Genomic DNA, 22283 nt, shown 5'->3' on the forward strand with positions numbered 1-22283 from the left:
CAGCCAGAGGCTCAGCAGAAGGATTTGTAGGAACTTGAGCGTCCCAACCACACCCTGCAGTGGGCTTGCATTTCAGGTCCTCAGTGTGGCCATCTTAAGTGCCTTCAGAGGAGTGAGTCATGTCAGAGACCAGGTGTCATCCCCAGGCTTGACTCCTGCCTCTGCCACTTCCATGGTGGGACATTGGGTCAGTTGTCGTCTGAATCTCACACATTTCCATCTGCAAAATGGGGATGATAATTGGACCTCTCGAATGTGCTGTGGGCCTCACAAGTGTAAAATCTCTTTTGACTCCCGGACTCATGTCTGACTCAGACTAGCAGCTCTGTAAACTCCAGAACCTTTCCTTTATCACTTGTGAAGATGCTCAGAGAGGTAGGCCAGCGGAAATCAAATCAAAGTTGGGAGGCACTGGGCTGTGTGGTTAAGGTTGGGTTTCGAGGGACTGGCGGCCATCTTGTTCCCCTCCATCTGGTTGGCTCTATCTTGAAGCACAACAGCTCCACCTTCGTGTCTGACTCTATAAATCTTGTCAAGCGCACTGTTGACCAATCCCATCCCGGTAGAATAGGATTGGAATTCAGACTGTGCTGTCTCCTCTCTCCAGGGGGGCTTGGGACCTCTTGAGCCTGAGAGGGGAGAAATACAAAAATAATCATACTAAGCCTGTATCACTTGTAAAGCATTTTTACACAATTGCGTTTCACTTGGGCTGCAGCCTTTGAGCTGTGAGCCTGTGCTAATTACCTAACGCTCCGACTCTCGGTTTCCATGGCTGTCACGAGGAGTGACTAACCCTCTTAGAGCTCCAAATGCTCTGGCGCCCCCGGCACATTGCAGGCCTTGCTGACTGGCTATCATTGCTACGACTGGCCTGTACTGCCGTGGTTTCCAGAGTGTTCCAGAGCAAGCCTCCTAGAGCATCGTGGAAGGTGTCAGGGCCATTGCTGGGGCTGTGGGGGCAGGGCAAGAATGACCAGCTGGTGAATCAAGGGTCTGGGGTCTGCCCCTCCGCCTTCACTCCCGCTCCCCCTGGAACAGCTCTGCTTTTACCCATCTGAAATATTGTGACCCTGCCTAAGGCATCATGGTAGGGGGCAGTCTGAAAACGATCGCTCCCCTCTGAGCACTCACCTTTCCCCTTTGCTTGTTGACAATCCAAGATGGAAAGGTCAGCACTGCAGAGAATGGGGGAAACCCGAAGAGCTTGACAACCCGAGTTGAGGTCTGGCTGTTATTGAAGCTCTGTAGGACTTTGAGTCTCTGGATCTCTTGTTCCTTAGTTTCTTCATCTGTAAAATGGGTCCGTGGTATCTACCTGCTGGGCCTCACAGAGCTGCTTTGGGATGTGGAAGTGCTCCATCATTGGAGAAGGAAGCCACCCCGGCAGCAAGATTACTGAGGCTGGCTTGCACTTCCATCTGGGCTTGGAGCCCAAATGTGTCTTAAACTATTGGATTTTTGAGAAGCTATCTGAGATTTTAACACTGTCCCCGGTGTGCGTATCACTCCTCCCCCTTTTATCCCACAAGCGCCGAGTGTTCCCTAAGTCCTTATTTCGTCCTGGGAGGTAGGAAGGCGAGGTGTGACCCTGGGAGCTAGTGTGAGTTACTCAAGGTCATGCAGCTTATAATTAACAGGATTTAGGCTAGAACCAGTTCCTCCTCCCAGAGGGGGGGCCTGGCTCAGCAGCGCGTCAGCGGCCCACTAACCCCCTGAAAGGCAGCTCCCACCTGTGCGTGACAACCTCAGTCCGCCTCGGCGTGCATGAAGTGCTTCCCTCGGACTAAATAAAGTCAGCCAGTTCCTCAAAGTACGAACCGAGCAAAAGCTGATCAAGAACGAGGTGATGTAGCCGGAGTTGTAACTACACCAGGAAAAGCAAATCTAGTTACCAGAGTGGGACCCCTTTTTCTCCCTCCTTGTAACAGGAAAAACCCCATGTGGGCCCCTGAGATGCTTTCTCATTTCATTTTACCACATCCTGGCTTTGGGTTAGTCAATCTGCTAAAACTGATACGATCAAAAAAAGAAGAAAACAAAGGTTTCAAGGCCAGACCTGAGTGTTTCCTGATCACCATGGCAACACTCAGGTGTACACCCTGTGGTTTCTCTCCCTCTCTCTTCCTGGAGACTTGCTCACCAAAGACTGCTTGACCATACAGAGTTTTTTATACTGAGATGACAGCGCTGGGACACACACTCTCCTTTGCCGGAAAGATTCTGTTGCATCCAAGATCAGGGGTGGGAACGTAGACAGGCTTTCTCCACCCTGTCCCCTCCCCTTGTTCCCATCACCCTACAATGAGGCAGATGTGGAATCTTTCTTCAGACTGTGAAAATAACCCAAGAGGTCCATTGAGTCAGTCCTGTGGAGGCCTCGACAAAAGGGCCAGGACGGTGACTGAGAAATCCCTTTGGACTCTCCTCTGAGAAAGTGGATGTAATGGGCCCCTGTTGGTTTGGTGTTGGCGGCCATGATAGGCTCTGTGGTCCACGGACAAGAGGCTGAAAGGTCAGGGGGTACAGCCAGGCGGCAAGAAGTTGGGGTGCATTTCCTTTCTAAGTGCCAAGAGATGAATAGCTCAGTTGAAAGCAACCCAGGACACATTCTGGAGGAAATTCTCTGGGTATGATAGTGTATGACTATTTTCTCTGCTCATTAAACCCTCACCCACCTCCGGGGGCAATTCCGGGAGAGACTGAGTCACCCAAGACTCATGGTCTGCACTGGGCAGCCAAAGGCGATTCGGCCACTGAGTGTGATTTTGGCCTCATTCGTAAATGGATCTTGAACAATAGATCCTTTCACCAGGCCCCCATCACATGGGCGTCAGGGGATGGGGGCGAGTGACATGGGGGCAGCAGGAAGGCTGCCAGCCTTCTGGCCTGGCAGGCCTGGGTGGCAGCAGGGGCGCTAAGAGCCAGGAAGACTCCTGGATGGAAACTTGGGGGCTTTGAAGATCTCAGACAATCAGAGAAATGAAGAATAGAATGGTTTCTTCATGTCCCGTTAAGACAGTGGATTGTGACTTTATTGGGGACAGCTTGCTCAGGCCTCTTGTAAAAGTAGTTCAGGAGTGAGAGCACCAGCCGAGGAGTCAGGAATCTATTAGTTACGGACCCCTGAGGCCCTGCTTTTCTCACAACTGGCTGGGGGACCGTGCTCAGTCATTCTGGATTTTTGCTCTTTGTCTCAGGAGAATTTCGTTAGAATCTGTCCATTGCCCTACCTGGTTTTAAACACAGATGATCCAATTAGCCATCATGCTTGGGGGAAAAAAAAATTGGCCTTTCTCTCCCTGCTTCTAATCAGAATCCGTTCAGTTAGTTTTGTGAGTTGTGTAATCTTTTTTTAGACATGAGCTCAGCAAATCAGAAGACAGAAACAGAATCCTGACTGCTTCAAGATAAACACTATGAAAATGAAAAAATGTGGGGAACCCACCAGGGCTTCCGGCTTCCACTGCCCGGGAAGCTTGCTTGCTCCCTCCTCCCAGGAGCTCGATGGGGTTGGAAGCAGTTAGCCTGGAGGGCCATGCTCTAGCTTAATTGGCCTGGCATTTAAGCTTGGTCTGTTGAGATTTCCGGGCTGGGCAGAAAACATCTCAGAATGTCACAAGGACAGCCTGCAGTCTGGTGTCCCAGCCCTGGGCCAACCCTGAGTCCCAAGATCCTCTCCTCTTTTGCCCTGCCTAACTGGCCAGAAGTTGTAAAGGGCAAGGGACCCCTGAGGCTGTAGCTTGGGTTGGATTCTCAGCCCCCAAGGGGATCACGAGACCAGCACAGGTAGAATCAGAAAGAGGTAGGCAGCCCACTTTTGGGGCAAGCCAGTGAACTCGGCGACCTCCGAATCTTCTCCCCAGGGGGAAGGTGGACGTTCCATTGGGGAGGGCCCTCCACTGAAGCTTTACCAGGTTCTTGAACAAAGGCCCTGCCCTCTTGAACTTTATGGCCCAGAATCAAGGGACCTCTGATCTTAAAATTATATTCAGGAAGCTCAAATTCTTCTTTCCAGAGCTCTCTTATAGAGCTCACCTCTCCGCACTTGAGAAACCCCATGGAGGATAAGTGACTTCCTATAGTTCTAGCGTCTTCCCCCCACACAGGGTGCCGTTCACACTTCAGTGGGATCAGGTAGACGGCGCAGTCTGAAACCCAGCCCCTGCTTAAGAGCTCCTGTCCCTCCTGTCTTCGTGAATCACTTACCTCCTGCCTAAAAGGGTAATAGTGAAGGTACTGACCACGTGGGATAGTGGCAAGAATGAAATGAACTCTGAGGTGATGTTGAGAAGCTCTCATGGCCCCTTGTTGGTGCTGGGTGAGTCCCAGCAGTTGTCCTCATGGCCGTGGGAACTGTACCAGGCACTGGGTCCCAGGAGCTGGCCCTATTCCCAACTTGAAGAAAAAGCAACTTCCCCCAGACACATAGCCAACTCTGGGACCAAATCAGTAGGAAAAAAAAAATCCTATTCTGCCTTATCCCTCCTGGGGAGATGACAGATAGGGACCAGGCACATCTGGGTGACTCGTGATGGAGAAGAGACGAATTCATTTAGGACCATCTGGAGAAGTCTGGTTTGGAGAACCGAGAGGCTCTGGCCTTCACCTGGCACGCACCACGGCTCTCATCCTCTCTCGGGAGACCTGACCTCGGAAATGGTCCTATGACAGGATGCCCATTGTGGAGATGACAGCCAGAATTCAGACAGACAAAGCCACTTCCAACACCAAAAGTGGCTCTCTGAGACATTCGCTTCCAGGGAAAACAGCAAAGGTTCTCGAAGCAGATGCTTCCAGTGAAAGACATTTTAAGCGTCTGACAGGGAATTCTCAACAAGGTCCAGCTGGTGATTCTTTAGATGTCATGTGGGGAACGGACCTGAGAGCTGTTACGCCTCACAAGTCTGCTTGTCCTGAGTTTTGGGGGGCGGGCTAGAGTATCCACTCATTCATTTGTTCATTTAGTCATTCATTTGTTCAACCTGGGCCTACTCTGGGCAGTACTGTGCTGAGTACTGGGGACACGGTGGGGAGGGAGACATACAGTCCCTGCTGTCACAAGGCCACAAGGAAGTTCCAAAATTCCAGAATCCTGGAATCTCTCATTACTGAAGAGACCCTGGAGATGATAATTCCTTGTAAGTCTTTACCTGTTCGTGTCACAGACTTCTTTGAGAAACCAATGAAGCCTAGGGATGCCGTCCCACCCACACCCCTCCGCATGCACGCACGTGCACACATGGATATCCACACGCACATGGGCTTACACACAACGTCACAGGTTTATGGACCTCTCCTGAAGACCAGCTGGTGGATTTGGGGTGGAAAACCTCTTGGCACTCAGCTCCATCGCTAGCCAGCTGTGTGACCACCCCCACCCCCACTGACCTCTCCGGAAGGTTTGCAGACAACGTAGATAATGGCGAGTTAGGGAAAAATTACACAGTGCTCCATTCTCAGCAGATGGTGTGATTTTCTACCATTTGGGGGGAGTGACTGGGCCAAACTATTTGCCTCTGGCCTCTCAATCTCTCTTGGCAAGGTTTTGAAATTTTCTGGGCCGATTTTACTAGAGAGACCTATTTTCCTTGATCTGTGGCTTAGTGGAAAATATAGGTAAGATTAACGGCGTTATATGGGTCAGCTAGGATTTATCCAAGTAAGAATGAATTTACCCCAGAATCCTGCAGAGTTAATTGGCAGCCCAGCACAGAGGCTAGAACCCCGCCTCTCCTACCTAGATGACTGGGGCCAAGTTATTGAACCCATTCGTGCCTCTGTTCCCTTGTCTCTAAAATGGGTTTGGCAATGGCGCCTCCTTCGTAGTATTTTTTGCAGAAATTAAATTACCTGAAGTATATAAGCCGCCTCATAGGTATGCAGCACCATTGACTCTAATTAAGGGCCAAACACCTATCAAAGCCCGATCGGTTGGTATCATCATCCCATCCAGATGACTGAGTGTCAGAAAGGGGAAGGAACGAACTAGATGTGTAACCTAGAGCGAGGGGCTGTGTCAGGATTCGAACCCAGCTGGGAGGGTCCTCAGTATGCTGAGTTACCAACCTGCCTGTCAGTCTGCTGCCTGGGAGTATGGTGAGACAAGAAGGGCTCTCTCGGAGAGCACCTTTTTCTAGTCTCCCTGACAGGTCACAGACCTCTTCCCTGTGGGTGACGAGACCCCTGGGCGCTGGACCCTGTGCTCCTGCTGTCCCTCATGTAATCACGAGCACTCCCATGGCTTGGGTGGCATTTCTCCCCGCAGAGAGAATCAATCCTCCCTGAATCTGAAAGTGGCCTTGAACAGTTAATGTTGCCTGTTGGAGCTCTCAGAGGGAGGGACTTGGGACAGTTCCCTTGTTACATGATGCAGGAGATTTATTGGAGACCAGAGGGCTCAACGGAAAAAACAGTCTTGATTTACTTTCAGTTGGAAACGCTTGTTTGAGAGATGCGATTGGCCAACCGGTATTAGCCTCTTGAGTCACCACAGATCCCGAATCACAGAAGCCTCTGTTTCTCGGGAGAGAGGCACACACATGTGGGGAGTCCTGCTTCTCTGGAAGGGGTTCATGGTGTGGCAAATGCCACAGCCAGCCATGCTGGTGCCCTGTGCAGTCATCTGTGGTCCGCGGCTACTCACGCCTTGACCTCACTGTAACTTTCCCTAAACCTTGGGAATATTCTCAGCTATGCACTGGGGAGGTTGGGAGGTCATAAAAAGTTACTTCAGTCAGTCTTGGCCATAGTAGCCCAGTGGGTAAGTCTGTTGGATGCATGACGTCAGACTGGCTGGATTTGAAGCCCAGGTTCATCATTGGGCATGTTTCTTCCCTTCTCTGTACCTCAGTTTCTGTATCTGGAAAGTGGGGATAATAATATCACCTACCTCACAGGGTTGTTCTAAGGATAAAATGAGTGAGTACTTGTGAAGTGTTTAGAGGGGTGTCTGGCATATTCTGTATTTGCTGCTATTATTGCTGTTGGTATTATTTGTATCCTTTGGAGTCATAACTGGGGTTTGCATCAGTGCGAAGGAAGCCTGTTGGAAAGTCTTCATAAATTATTAAAAGCTACACAGCCCTGAAGGCTTGGTCCCTTTTAAGGCAAGAGAGAGCCAGAGGGGAGGCACTAAGAAGGCACATGGGGACAGCTGACCTGAAATGAAGTTTCGGGCACCATCTTTGCAGTGCCCAGGTGGCTAAGTTCCCTCCGGGTTAGGAATTGGACCTCGTTTGCCGGATGAAGAGAAGTGTAAGCCGTGGAGCTTCCCCTCTGCGTGGAACTGCTTGTTCCCGCGGCTGCCCCTGGCCGCTCCCTGCTATGGGGCAGGCCCTGTGAAAGCCTCCCCGCGGAGGGAGGCCGAAGGTGGAGTTTACCTGGTTCCTGCTCTCCTGGCACCCACGGACACACACACAGCCACGCACGCTTGCGCTCCCACAGGTCAGCACCCTTGCACGCGCCTTTGGTCTCTGAAGTCACGCGGGCTGCTGCCTATGGAACTCGAGGCATTTTATTCAAAAGTCTTGGTTCCTTTTGCATTTGCATGTTCTGGGTGCCAGGTGGTAAATGAGAATTAATTTTAATATGACAGAAACTGCCGTTCAGCTCCAACCACCGTCTAGGCCTCAGACTTTATTTTTAACCCGGGAGTGATGGCGGCCACCTGGCCACACAGTGACAGGCCGTTTGCCTCCCCTCCAAGAAGCTGACTGCGAGGCTGTGTTTTCCTTTTGTGTGCTGGACGGGGGAAGCCTCCGGAAGGGCTGTCACCCAGCCTGACAGTTTTCCCCGTGTGAAGATTGGCTGACAAAGGCCGGAGCTGAAAATGTCAGTGAGAACAAACAATATTTCAAAAGGGCCTTGTGCTTGTCCCTGCTCGCTGTCCTCCTACCTCATCAGCCGAGCGTTGTCGAGCGGCCGAAGAAGGACACCTGTAGGCCCCGAAAGGAATGAATCACACAAAAACACATGCTGTCCGTGCCACTCCGTCCTGACGCTTTTAAAAAGCACCTATGTGCTAATGATACAAAAAAAGAGAAGCACCTGATGGGGGCTCTGTCTTCTCGAAGCTCTGTTTCTTGCTGCTTCTTTTAGTATTTTCAGAGTCAAGGAAGATCGTGCAGAAGTTTCACAGTCCTCTCATCTTATTTTGCAAACCATCAGACACCGTTTCCTGGTGGTTAGAACCTGCTTCCTGCTCGGAAAGGAGAAAGCAGCCGCTGTCGCTCCAGCTCGGCAACACCGACCTGTGTTTGTGCTCGTGTGTGTGTGTGGCCCTTGCTTAGCCACCTCTCACCCCCAGAGCCGACGCTCGCTCTCGTGGTACGGAAGGATCCAGGGAACTCTGCAAAGGGGTCGGAGGGTGGGTTTCTGTGCTATGTGGACCCGAGATGGGATTCCAGCTCTGCCACTGGCTGACTGGGGGAAGTTGTTTCATTTTTCTGAGCTTCGGTTTCTTTACCTGTAAATAACACGTAGACACTTGCATACAGCTCACCTGTCGGCATCTGTGGAAGATGACGTAACACAGAACCCCAGAGGTGCTGGGGACCCAGGGACACTGCGGTAACAGGCCTCCCCTCCCCTGGTTATCGGCTCAGAACCGAAGAACAAAGCTACTGAGATTCAGGAAGCCAGCTACAGGCTCTAGGCAGAAGCACTCTCTTCTTGGGGCAGCTCACTTCTCTGAGCCTCAGTTTTCTCACTGATACTGAAGCAGGGTCTTTGGACTCCGTCTGGACCTGCCCGAGTCAGAGCTGGAGTCTGGATTCTGTCTGAATCCAGAGCTGGCTTCTCACTAACAGCATGATGCCTGGCCTGGCACGTGGGCCACCATGCGGTAGGCCCAGAGGAAATGCTGGTGAGCTTCTTCCTTGGCCAAGGACTGCGCTCGAGGCTCAAGGACATGCTCAGGAGTAATCATTCTCCACCAGGAGGTTTCAGTGATGTCCCCTTTCTGTGTTGGGGTTCACAGGAGCATGAACTGGGGAGGATAACACAGTCCCAGGAAAATAAAGAGTTTCTATTAATGGTTTAGAAGACTTGTGAGATGGTTTCACCAACTCAGATAGAATCAGTTAATTCTTCAGCTCCTTATTGAGATTTTAGATTAATGCCTGCAAAATTCACAGGAGCCCCTGGATTCATTCTTTAAGCAGTTGATAGCCATTAGCTATCATTTTGAATGCCATTGACCCTTGGGAGCCAACAACCGATCTTGGCTCTGTCAGTATGTTGAAGGTGTGTTTTTTTAGGACATTTTAAGGAACCATTTATTCATTCAGTAAATAGTTGTTGAACATTTACTCTCTGTCACCCTGTTGTGAGAATTAGAAAAATACAATAAACAGGTAAAAGGTCCTTGCTTTTTTTTGAGCTTCTATAACAGGAAGCGTGGGTGGATAATAATTAAATGCACAAATAAATAAACAAGTTGCTGTGAAGACACCAAAGCAGGGTGAAGGGGGGAGACACGTGGGTTGGATAACAGTGTTCAGGAAAAGCCTCTGAGAGGAGGCGACGTGGAGCCAAAGCACAAAATGTGATGATCTGAGGACAGAACATTCCAGAAAGAGGGCATGGCAGATATGTGTTCTAAGGTGGCAAAGAGCTCAGAATGTCCAAAGGAGTTGAAGGCAAGCTTTATGCCTGGATCAGAGTGAGCTGCTAAAGATTGGAGAGGGAGACAGGAGCCATGAAGAGGACGCTTATCCTGGGCGCAACCAGAAGATGTTAGAGGTTATAAGTAATGGAGCAACACCACGTGATTGTGGGAAAATGCTCATACTATAAGATTAAGTGGGAAAAAGATGCCCAAATCTAAGACTCTATATTTAGTACTGTTTTAACATTGTAAGTAAATAAGGATACACACACACATATTCAGAAAACTGAAAGAAGATACAACAAAATGTTGAAAGCGTTGGCAGTAGTAGTGACCTTGCTTTTCCTTCATTGTTTCCCTGAATTTGTTTTCTACGAGGTGTATTACTTTAATAATTAGAAATAAGTCATATACTTTTTAAAAACTTATTTGTAGGGGCGCCTGGGTGGCTCAGTCAGTTAAACATTCTGCCTTCCTCTCAGGCCATGATCCTGGGGTCCTGGGATCGAGTCCTGCCTCAGGCTCCCTGCTCTGTGGGGAGTCTGCTTCTCCCTCTCCCTCTGCTTGCGGCTCCCCCTGCTTGTGCTCTCTCCCTGTGTCAAATAAGTAAATAAAATCTTTAAAAAAAAAAAAACCTTGTTTGTAGAGCAATCGATGGTGACAATGCCGGAGTGATGCTCCTTTACTGGGTCTTAGCTCAGAGTTGAGGTTAATGTGTGGTGCTTTGGAATGCTGGAGTAAATGTTGAAGGCTCTGGCCAGTGGAGAAGCTTTGTTTTGTTTTGTTTTTAATGAATCTACCCTCACAGACTTCTTACCCTTCCCAAATAAGTTATGCAAAAGCATCTACCATTTCTATTTCATCCCACAGATTTGAATATAACCTGCCGATATGCAGGTGTGTTCCACGTGGAGAAAAATGGTCGCTACAGCATCTCCAAGACGGAGGCTGCTGACCTCTGCAAGGCTTTCAACAGCACCCTGCCCACCATGGCCCAGATGGAGAAAGCCCTGAGCATCGGGTTTGAGACCTGCAGGTAAGGGGAGGAAAGTCGGGGGCGGGGCTTGGGGGCGGGGCTTAGAGCCCGGAGGCTCCTCCCTGACAGCTGATGGATGGTTGCCTGAAGGGTCGGCCCCACCTATTAATTTGGCCAAGTCAACCTGGAACCTGTATGACAACTGGAATTTAAAGCCGGCTAAAGACACCTTTGTGAATCATAGTGGGGTTGCCCAGAGGAGGCCATTAAGGGTCAACGGTTGGAATCCTCTTGCCTAAAGTGCTTCCACAGCGCTCTCCCGGCTTTGAAGAAGCGTGCAATATCATTGTCGGAACCACAAGAAAACGTAAACCAAATAACAGTGTTTAAAATAAATATGTGCCTGGTGGAGTCTTGGCTCGGCAGACTTGGCTCAAAGCAGCGTTTTCAAAACAACTCCCTCTCTCTCTCTCTGTCTCTCTCTCTCTGTCTCTCATGTGTTTGTTTGTCTTCTGTGTTGCTCTGGTTGGAGACTGGAGATAAAAGGTCATGAAAATTATTAAGGTGCATTATTACAAGTGAGTGGGAGGTGGTCAGAGGGACCCAGGAGACCTCCTGAGAGACTTTGTACAGGACATCACGGTGCTCCCTGGACCCCTGCTCGCGCCATTCTACTCAGGGCGCTCCCAGCAGGCTGTGGCCCCCTGTGTGTTTGAATTTCCGATGAGCCTGTGGTGAGTGGTGCACGCTAAGAGCTAGCAGTGGTGACAGCCACTGTGAAGTGGTTTGGTTTGGTTTGGTTTGTTTTCACTGGACGAGCTCCGGGTCATCTGAGTAACTGCTCTGAAGTTTCCAGCCAGCCGGCAGCTTCCCCCTGTTTTTGCAATGTAATGTCGTTGGATAACGTGGTTCCCCTTTCTCTTAAACACACATGCACACACACACACAGGCAGACACAGGCTGCTTTTTAAAAGACCAGTTGCCGAAGCCTTATCCAAATCATGAAATGAAGTTAAAGACGCCCATCCCGGTCCTTGGTGACAGGGTCATGCACACCCATTAGGAGTGGCAGCAGAGCCTCTTTGGCTGAAAAGGAAAAGAAAAATCTTTTTTTTTTTTAATGATTTTTTATTATATTATGTTAGTCACCATACGGTACATCCCCAGTTTCCGATGTATAGTTCGATGATTCATTAGTTGCGTATAACACCCAGTGCACCATGCAATACGTGCCCTCCTTACTACCCATCACCAGTCTATCCCATTCCCCCACCCCCTCCCCTCTGAAGTCTTCAGTTTGTTTCTCAGAGTCCATAGTCTCTCATGTTTCATTCCACCTTCTGATTACCCCCCCTTTCTTTATCCCTTTCTTCCCCTACCAATCATCCTAGTTCTTATGTTCCATAGATGAGAGAAATCATATGATAATTGTTTTTCTCTGCTTGACTTATTTCACTTAGCATTATCTCCTCCAGTGCCGTCCATGTTGCAGCAAATGTTGAGAATTCGTTCTTTCTGATAGCTGAGTAATATTCCATTGTATATATGGACCACAACTTCTTAATCCAGTCATCTATTGAAGGGCATCTCGGTTCCTTCCACGATTTAGCTATTGTGGACAATGCTGTTATGAACATTAGGGTGCATATGGCCCTTCTCTTCACTACGTCTGTATCTTTGGGGTAAACACCCAGTAGTGCAATGGCTGGGTCATAGGGTGGCTCAATTTTTAACTTTTTAAGGGACCTCCACACTGTTTTCCAGAGTGGCTGTACCAACTTGCATTCCCACCAACAATGTAGGAGGGATCCCCTTTCTCCACATCCTCTCCAGCAATTGTTGTTTCTTGCCTTGCCTATTCTTGCCATTCTAATTTGTGTAAGGTGGTATCTCAGTGTGGTTTTTTTTTTTCATTTTTTTCCTTTTCTTTAATTTAAATTCACATAGCCAACACATAAACTAAGTACATCATTAGTTTTAGATACAGTGTTCAACAGTTCAGCAGTTACATACAACACCCAGTGCTCACCACATCACAAGAAATCATTTTGAAACCAACAACCACTTCTAGATACCTCCTCTGTCATCTTACCTTCACAAGTTCTTGAAACAAATGTCTATACTTGCTTTCTTCACTTTTTTTTTTTACCTATTTTTTAAATTTATTATTATATTATGTTAGTCACCATACAGTACATCCCCGGATTCCGATGTAAAGTTCGATGCTTCATTAGTTGCGTATAACACCCAGTGCACCATGCAATACGTGCCCTCCTTACTACCCATCACCAGTCTATCCCATTCCCCCACCCCCTCCCCTCTGAAGTCTTCAGTTTGTTTCTCATAGTCCATAGTCTCTCATGTTTCATTCCCCCTTCTGATTACCCCCCTTTTCTTTATCCCTTTCTTCCCCTACCGATCATCCTAGTTCTTATGTTCCATAGATGAGAGAAATCATATGATAATTGTCTTTCTCTGCTTGACTTATTTCACTTAGCATTATCTCCTCCAGTGCCGTCCATGTTGCAGCAAATGTTGAGAATTCGTTCTTTCTGATAGCTGAGTAATATTCCATTGTATATATGGACCACAGCTTCTTAATCCAGTCATCTGTTGAAGGGCATCTCGGCTCCTTCCATGATTTGGCTATTGTGGACAATGCAGCTATGAACATTGGGGTGCATATGGCCCTTCTCTTTACTACGTCTGTATCTTTGGGGTAAACACCCAGTAGTGCAATGGCTGGGTCATAGGGTAGTTCAATTTTTAACTTTTTAAGGGACCTCCACACTGTTTTCCAGAGTGGCTGTACCAACTTGCATTCCCACCAACAATGTAGGAGGGATCCCCTTTCTCCACATCCTCTCCAACAATTGTTGTTTCTTGCCTTGTCTATCTTTGCCATTCTAACTGGCGTAAGGTGGTATCTCAGTGTGGTTTTGATTTGAATTTCCCTGATGGCTAATGATTTTGAACATTTTTTCATGTGTCTGTTAGCCATTTTATGTCTTCATTGGAAAAGTGTCTGTTCATATCTTTACTCCAGCACCTCACTGAGAAGCTAGCCACTGGCCCCATGTTGCAATTTACACTGCACTACAATGGAAGAAAAGTTAACTTTGTTGACATTCCAGTGCTGGGCTAGCTCCAGAGGGTGAGCAGCTGCTGGATTGGAGGACGAAGATTCTCCATAGAGTATTTCCATTATTGCAGAAAGTTCGACTGTGATGTTCAGAGCTAGGTCTGGGAGAACCCCAAAGGAGCAGAGGGAGAAGTGCTGTAGACTGCACTGACGGTGGGCCAATGAGCAGATCCGTGTAGCCCGTTCCCAAGGCTCATGGCTTAAATACGATGACCTTGACTCGGCCAGCAGCCTAAGAAAGTAGGCTTACCAGACTGAATTTGGATCGTGAAATACACACAAGACGTACTTAGGAAACACAGCAATGCCCCCATCAGCTGAAAGTGAGGGGGTTCTTCCGACCCCCCTTCGCTCACTTAGAAGTTGGGCGCGCCCTGCTGCCCACACGCCCCCGACCCCTCGATCCTCAGACTGTGCCCAGGGTTCATCATATCCCTCCACTTTATGGCTGAAGCAACTGAGTCTGGCAGAAGTGCCACAGCTCGCCCAGGGCCACGTTGCTTGCACGGGGAGGAGTCCAGATGTCAGTCCTGCTTCATCTGAGCCCAGGGCAAGAATTTAATGACCCTCCGGAAGGACTGAGGGCGAGAGGGAGACAGAATTCTGGTGCATGGATTTGCTGAGCATTTCTTTCCACTCTGTGAACAGCAACCTGCTGGGGCAGCACATACACACGTACACATTTTAATATCCCAACTCGCGTACCATGGTGGGACACATACAAGGGGCAGTCGGCTTGTTGTGGCAACAACACAGGCATAACTTACAAAGGGCATGTAGATTCTAGAATGTCAGTGTGACACAGATCTCCCTAATGTGTTGGGGGCAGGGTAGGGAGTAGGCTCACCAAGGACTGTCATCATTTAAAAAAGAAAGAAAAAGAAAGAAAGAAAGGAAGGAAGGAAGGAAGAAAGGAAGGAAGAAAGAGAAAGAAAGAAAAAAAGAAAGAAAGAAAGAAAGAAAAGAAAGAAAGAAAGAAAGAAAGAAAGAAAGAAAGAAAGAAAGAAAGAAAGAAAGAGGGGCGCCTGGGTGGCACAGCGGTTTAAGCGTCTGCCTTCGGCTCAGGGCGTGATCCCAGCGTTATGGGATCGAGCCCCACATCAGGCTCCTCCTCTGTGAGCCTGCTTCTTCCTCTCTCACTCCCCCTGCTTGTGTTCCCTCTCTCGCTGGCTGTCTCTATCTCTGTCGAATAAATAAATAAAATCTTAAAAAAAAAAAAAAGAAAGAAAGAAAGAGAAAGAAAGAAAGATGATGCCAAAGAAACCTATCCTTCCACCCCTATCCTTCCACTGTAGTGGGTATTAAGTATTGCAAAACGCATTTCCATTAATTTCGTTCAGGCGGCTGTGAATCAGATCTCTGCCATAGGACAGGTGGCAGAAGCTCATAGGCTCCGATAAACCTTAGCAGCCACTCTCTTCTGTCGGCCCCACCCTGATTAGTAGCATTTCCCAGATAGATGGAAACTTATTAACATTTAATTGCTCTCTCTCTCTCCCCACCAAGCTAAGGAGTCTTTGGAGAAACCAGTCTGTCCTTTCAGATGAGGAATTAGTCATGCGAGCTACAGTTGCAACATAGACCTAACGAGTTCTGTGTGCTTAGAAATTTCAAACTCACAGCCACTTTCCATGGGTCTGGCAGGACGATGCACTATGTACTGTCGCCTCTGGCAGCAAAGATTAAAAAGGATCTCTGCTGTTCATTTTAGCCAGCGTTGCATTTTCGGAAACTTGCTGGATTTAGCTTCATCCTCTCTGCCCTCCCCCCGCCCCCACCCCCTTCTCCGCCCCCATCTTATTTTTGGAGGTATTTTATATTCGGGAGAGATTGTGCGGGGAGTGAGCCCTTAGCTTCCGGGAGGCGGACTGAGGAGGCTGGGTGCTGTCTGTTGTATCCCAAGGGGCCTCCAGCTCCAACGTGCTCCCGGAAACATCTTGGTGGGGGCAGAGGGGGCTTATGCACTTCTCTGAGGGAGCTGCCTCTGGAAAATTCCTGAGCTCGATGAGGCACTGCTATCTACTTACTTAATCACTATTACTCCCATTTTAATGATGGTCAGTTTACTTCCACTGGCAATGAAATGATGCCTGGGATGCTTGTGAAGAAAACATACCATGTTCCTAGCACATAAACAAGGCTTGGTGTTTACAGTTATCGGGTCTGGAGTGAGGAAATCACTGGAAAAGGGGAGGCAAAGAAGGAAGAGTAGGCAGTGGGAAATAGGCAGGTGTGACATGTGTGGACTGAAACAAAGAGCCACCCAGCCCTAGCTTATGCGAGCTGGTCCTCTGATGTATTTTCTGGAAAACATGAAGGTGGTGGAGAGCCAGAGTGGATCTCACCTCTTCCCTCTTAAGTGACTCAGGCTTCCCTCCATGTGTTCAAGCTGACTTGACACTGCTGCCCACTTATTTTATTTGAGACAGTTTTTTTTTCCGTTGGAGCACCCGGCTGGCTCAGTTGGAAGAGCAAGTAAGTGACTCTTGACCTTGGGGTTGTGAGTTCGAGCCCCACATTGGGTGTAGACGTTACTTAAATAAAGGGTTTTTTTTGTTTTAAAGCCAGTTTTTTCTTTCCTGAATCTTTTTTTTCCCTTCTAAAGCCCTTTATAGAGCTCTAAGTAAAATCACCTTGTCTCCCTCAGCCTTGCTGATGTCCTTCCTTCTCTCTCGGTGGCGGTTTCTGGATGTCATCTAACCCGGGTGTGGAGACCTCTAAGAGCCCCAGAGGTGAACTGAATGACGCAGGGGACTGCGTGAGACGTCGTTTGATGGCATGTTATGGAATCCCCATCACAGCCTTGCAGGTGGATAACCTCTCGCGTTTGTTTTGCAGGTACGGGTTCATAGAGGGGCATGTGGTGATCCCCCGTATCCACCCCAACTCCATCTGTGCTGCGAACAACACAGGCGTGTACATCCTCACGTCCAACACCTCCCAGTATGACACGTACTGCTTCAACGCCTCAGGTTGGTGCCAAGTGGATGGTCTTGGCGTTTGGGATGGCTTTGGGCACGTAAGCCTCTGGCGGCGTGGCTGACGGCACTTTCCGTCTTGGCTTAAGTGGGGAGTCATGTAGCTTCCATTCACATAACAGGTGCTCACTGAAGATCTCCACAGCAGAGACAAGCTTCCTAGAACTCCAGGTGCTCCTTGCTAGGCAGGAAGGCCGACAGGAAACAGAAATATTTAATACCTCATATGAAGTCAGAGAGTAATGAGTGCTATAAAAAAGCGGAGGGAAGTGGCTGCAGGGTGCTAAGGAAGATGTCTCTGAGAGGGTGCCTGTGAGGAGGTGCCTCTGAGAGAGTGCTGCAAATGGTGTCAGGGAGGAAAGCCACGGGCGGAGAGGACAGCAGTGGCAAGCCAGGCGTGCGGGAGCACTGTGGCTTATTCTGAGGACACTGAGGAGGCCAGGGTGGATAAAGGCCGACGATCAGAAGGGGGAATGCCAAGGGATGAAGTCAGAGAGGTAAACAGGGGCCAGGACCCATAGGGCCTTGTAGGCCATGGTAGAGAGTGTGGATTTTATTCTCAGTGTGATGGAAAGTCACTGCAGGGTTTTGAATAGGGAAGCGACATGAACCTAATGATAGTATTGGGGTACCAGCCAAATGGCTTGGCTTAGAAGTATTTATTCTATATTGGGCCTGGAGAAAAAGCTGGAAGGATATATGGTAGACCTTTGACCTTCTTGAGTTTCCTTTCCCAACAATTGAGAGCCTTGACAACTAGAGAACAAGAAAGCCAAGTGAAGATGTGTGTGCTGGGCTGCGGGCCAGGCCCCTCTGCCTGTCGAAGGGACTTGCTTCCAGCCACTGGCCTAGAAACTCATGCTTATTAGTCTAATTCAGGCTCCAGCAGGATTCAAGAATTTTATGCACCGTGTATCTTCAGGGTCTTTTGAGAAGGGTCAAACACACAAGTGTCAAGTTTTTTAATGCCGACAATCAAATGTTGTTTGACTACTTACTTCTCAAACTGGTCCTTCTCTTCCTCAGGAAGGTCTGAGATTGTGTGAAGGGAAGATGGAACCACGAGGTAAACTCGACACGTCTTCCTGGCCCCTCCATTTTCCTTAGAGATGGGAAGGAGGGTGTTAAATTAGCGGGAGAGTGGTTGAAGACATGGGATGAGACAAACACAGATGTTATTCAATGATGACTTAAGGCATTGTTTGCATGAGACAAACACAGATATCACATATGGTGGTAGGATATAAAATCTTCACGGGGTTTTCAGTGCAAGTAGAGACATCAAAGTAATTGCGAGATTACGTCAGTAGCTTTCGGCTATGCCGGCCACCCACTGTGGCGTGAGCAGTAGGGATCGGAGTGGGAATTCAGAAGAGAAATCTAGAGATTAGGAGAAAGAGAAGGTTTCAGGGTTGATTAGTTGAAATGGTGTGTGTGAAGCCAATATACTATGTCAAATATAGTGCAAGTCACTAAACCTCTGGGGAGACACTCACAACAAGGAGAAGGAAACTATAGAGTATTTCTTCTTCCCTGGTATACGATCAAGGAATGCAAATGGAGTTTAACCAAAAAGAAGAGAGCCGCCATGAGGCTAAACTGGTTCCCATACCCATACCCAGAATGTCCGTTTTAGTGTCAAGTTAGTGAGAAAAACCACGCGCAAAGAAAGGAGAAGTAGACACGGAGCAAAACGTGGTCTCAATAGCTTATTTTAGTGCCAAAGGTCGGGGGGCACTTTGGGAAGACTTTGTGTTTTAGATGAAGGGGCTGGTCATGTGGGACCGGGCTAGCTCGGGACTGCATACTCGAGAGTGTCTGAGTACTACCCGTTTCCTTCCCCACTCAATCTTGTCCAGCACGTGGATGCAATAAATTATGGTGTTGTGAATCCACATTGTCTCACCTGTTTTACAAGTTAGTATCACTTCTTGGAAAGAACCTTAACTCCAAAAGGTAGAGGCTCACACTGTTTTATCGCTGGGAATGGTGGCCCCCTGGACAAGTTACTACTGAGATCTCTCTCCCTGCCCCTTAGTTTTGCCTGTAAGGTTGGGCCTAGCCTCAGCAAAGGAAGTGAACACTACTGATTAACTTTCTTCTTCTTTGCAGGGCAGGTGTTAATCCAGCTGAAAAGCTGGAGAAGTTCTGGGGGTGTATTCATACCCAAATGGCTGTCTTAAAGTAGAAAAGTTTAAGGAGCAGGTTTTTCCTTTTCTTTTACCCAGATTTACTTCATGGGGATAGGCTGCTTTTATAAGTTTTTCCTTCAGTTTTAAAAAGAGTATTTATGGATTCACTATATGCAGTCAGGACTCTGCTGGGCAAGTAGGTGAGAAAGAACCAGTGGCCGTATTTCTTGTCTCGGGAGGTAATCTCGTTGAAATGATGAAATAAAAAAATTAAAAAGCTGAAGAAGAATGTTTATCTAAGGATAAATAAATTCTAAATGTCTCAGTTTAGAGTCAGATGATAGAGCGCTAAGTGAACTGTGGCTTTTGATAACCTGTTCCAGGCAGAGAATCTCATTGGAAAGTCTTTGAGTCCAACTTAGCTTGAATTGCAGGCAGGTGGTCAAGTCCCAATGATGGGATCCCCTACAAACCCTTTTGGTCTACAGGGACCAAAGCCAGTTCAGTCTTAGCAGATAGTTTCTGTCTGCTTACAGTTTCAGCAGTATTTTTGTAAAACATGGCCTGTGGTTTACAGATGAAAATACCCTGGAAAGGCCCCGTGATTCTGACTTGGGTTGCCTCATGTCTCAGGAAGGCCCAGCACGAGCCCGGTGACTTCTGTGTTAAGAGCCCAGAAAACTGGCTTGAATTTGTTCATTTCTTAAGTTTGCCTCCAGTAAAATGCCTCATTCTCCTTTGAAGGAGGAACTTAGGAGAAGATGTTACGTTCATTTGTCTATTCATCTGATCATTCACTCAACAAATATTTATAGGATACCTAGAATATATCAGGCATTGAGGAAGATGTCTTTCTATCTGGCACTGAGTAATCGGCTAGACTGAATAATTAACATTTCTCTTGGCTATTTTGGGGCAGTGGAGGTGCAGTTTGAAGATGCAGCCCACCAGGAAGCCCACCCCAGAGTCTTTCTAACAAATCCTCAGGTTCAGGAAAAGCTCACCAGGCCCGATGCTCCCAGCAGAACAGTGCTCGTTAAACAGAATAAAGGATTGTCAGTGAGGCCCTGCTATCTGACATGGGAGCGTGAATGTATTAATTGCATATTTGGGTCACCATTCATCGTAGTGTGCTTGCCAGATTTGGTGTTCTTTATAAAAGTTAAGGTGAACTGGAGCGTGAAGGGGCTCCATTTGCACAAATGCTCTATAATGATTTCCACATCTGTTTTAATGTTTTTTACATTATGCCCCATTCTATTACAACCTAACCCTTAGGAATTCCTTCCCAGGGCACTACTGTTGCCTGAATTTGGGGAAAGTGCTTCCATCTCTGCCATGAGGAAGTCATATTCCAGCTCCTGTTTCTGGGTCCCTGCAGCATAACAGTCTCAGAAGCTTCTCATGGGTCAGGCTGGTTTCTGGTGGTGTTACCAGAACAGACAGGGTAGATGCTCTTCAAGATCTCCCAGGGTGGCTACTTGCCCTGCTTTTCAAATGAGGAAATCATTGGGAACATTTTTTGAAAACTATAAAAATCTAAAGAAATATTAATTGTTATTGTCTCCCATGAGCGTGTGAATTCCTTAAAAGCAGGGACAGGGACATGTTCATCTTTTTCCTCCTCTTTTTTTTCATCTGCCCCATGAGTAATATTTAAAATGAATGAATGAACTGATATATTTAAAACTTTTTCAAAAGAATTTCTTATGGCATTGTCATTCACGGTTTATCTAAACATTTCCTGACCTCTTTATCACTGCAGACCATTTGGGGGGTTTAACGACTTAGGTATGCTTCCTGGAAGCATGGGCCTGTGGGAATTATATTGGTACTTCCTTTTCCATTCATTCAACAAATATTTATCGAACGCCTCTTGACCCCATCACACATAAATGTTCTGGCCAAGATAGATAAGGTCACTACTCAACCTACAGAGTTCTTCGGAGGTGAGTGGGTAGCAGGGGCCAGGGGTTGGGAGGTGTGCCATGAACTGCCATTCGGTAAAATGAACAAGATAATTTGAGACAGCAGTAAGCCGGAAGGAGAACCGCAAACAAAAATGTGATGGTGATATGTGTGGGGGATCAGTGAGGGGCTGGTTGAGATTGCATGGTGAGGAACGGCCTTACTGAGGAGGTGACTTTCTCTGAGACTCTCTCCTGGGACGTCTTTTAATTATCCTTTGCAAGAATGGCTTTTCCTAAAACCTGCTTTTCTCCCCGTAAATATATAAAGCTGCTGGTTAGTTTCACAACGAGGCCAAAGAAATAGGCAGGTAAAAGGACATGCCCTTTCCCTGTAGGAAAAGATGCTTCTGCGACCTGGGAAGCAACCAAGCCCTGCTCTGTTCAACTTATGTTTCTGTTCAGTGATATGAGTACCTAGCGATTTATCCAGAACACTTAAAATACCTGTAGTCACAGCCTTCCGTGTGATACCAGTCTGCCTACCCGCCTCCATCCATCCATCCGTCCATCCCTTTCTTCCTTCTCTTTGCCAAGAAGCAATGCTGAGAAAAACCAGCCTAACAAAAAGCTGCCATTTTGTGCACACGCACGCACACGCACGCGCACACGGTGTAAAAGCTGTAATGCATAAAGGAACCCATACTTCCTGCAACAGCAAAACCAGTTTAAAACTCTGAGTTTTCAGAGCTCAATACAAGGTCCAGTTACCAAAGAGAGCATTTGGGCATGAATGGAATGGCTGGTTAAAGGCATTCTACGGTCTTCTCTTAGTACTCAAGGAGGGTATACAGCCTGTTTTCAGAGGGCTTAGAGCAGTGTTCTCACAGGGCTACTTAGTAATGTCTCCCAGTGATCAGGGAGGCCCAAGGTACATTCAGAAATCTTTACTTCTGAAGAGGGGGAAAGTAGAGAATACATGGGGGACAAAAGAAAAAGAAGCCAGAGGTACCCATGGTGAGATACACCAACACAGAGGCCTCAGGAAACAGTCTGGTGGACAGCCTCGGTAACTAGTGTTGAGAAGCTGTCTAGATGGAGTAGGCACTTACGAGCTTGGCTAAATTAAGGAACACATCAATGCATCAATAAGAACACTAAAGATTAGTTTGCACTGGAGTATTTCTATAAGTAAACTCTTGGTGATTATTTTAGTTTTCATCTTCTCATGCTGTTCACGCTGATAAACATTCGATTCTATTTGTCATGTGTTTCCATCATTTCTGTACAGTATTGGGATTACCCATGATTTCTCATTATAGTTCACACACTTTATTAAAAAAATACTTTTACAGTGTTCCCACGTTACTTTTATAATAACAAATTTAAAAATTAATTTCTAATGTATGCCTCATTAGAAAAGGTCCATGCCTATCTTTTTTACTGTTGCATCCGCGATGCCTGATAGAGAACATTTATACGTATTTGTTAATGAATGGATCTGTTAGAGAAGGGAGGGGAACAAGTAAGCTTCCAAA

General features: G+C 47.5%; 1 protein-coding gene and 1 long non-coding RNA gene across 20 annotated transcripts in view; one reads left to right on the top strand and one right to left on the bottom strand.

Moving 5' to 3' along the window:
* CD44 (CD44 molecule (Indian blood group)) overlaps nucleotides 1–22283 on the top strand; it is an 88698-nt gene that overhangs the window by 23591 nt on the left and 42824 nt on the right. For all 19 annotated transcript variants that reach the window (XM_019801140.2, XM_034646570.1, XM_034646571.1 and 16 more), the window contains exons 2-3: nucleotides 10481–10646; nucleotides 16567–16700. In XM_019801140.2, the coding sequence (XP_019656699.2) occupies nucleotides 10481–10646; nucleotides 16567–16700 (300 nt within the window). The remainder of the gene's footprint in view (nucleotides 1–10480; nucleotides 10647–16566; nucleotides 16701–22283) is intronic.
* Nucleotides 71–1852, bottom strand: LOC117796822. Its single transcript, XR_004621524.1, has 3 exons — nucleotides 1734–1852; nucleotides 1135–1292; nucleotides 71–629 (listed from the first exon to the last, which is right to left on the bottom strand). It is a non-coding gene; the product is annotated as an uncharacterized LOC117796822 (long non-coding RNA).

Source organism: Ailuropoda melanoleuca, chromosome 16 (genome assembly GCF_002007445.2).
Source record: "Ailuropoda melanoleuca isolate Jingjing chromosome 16, ASM200744v2, whole genome shotgun sequence".
In the NCBI taxonomy this organism is placed as follows: Eukaryota; Metazoa; Chordata; class Mammalia; order Carnivora; family Ursidae; genus Ailuropoda; species Ailuropoda melanoleuca.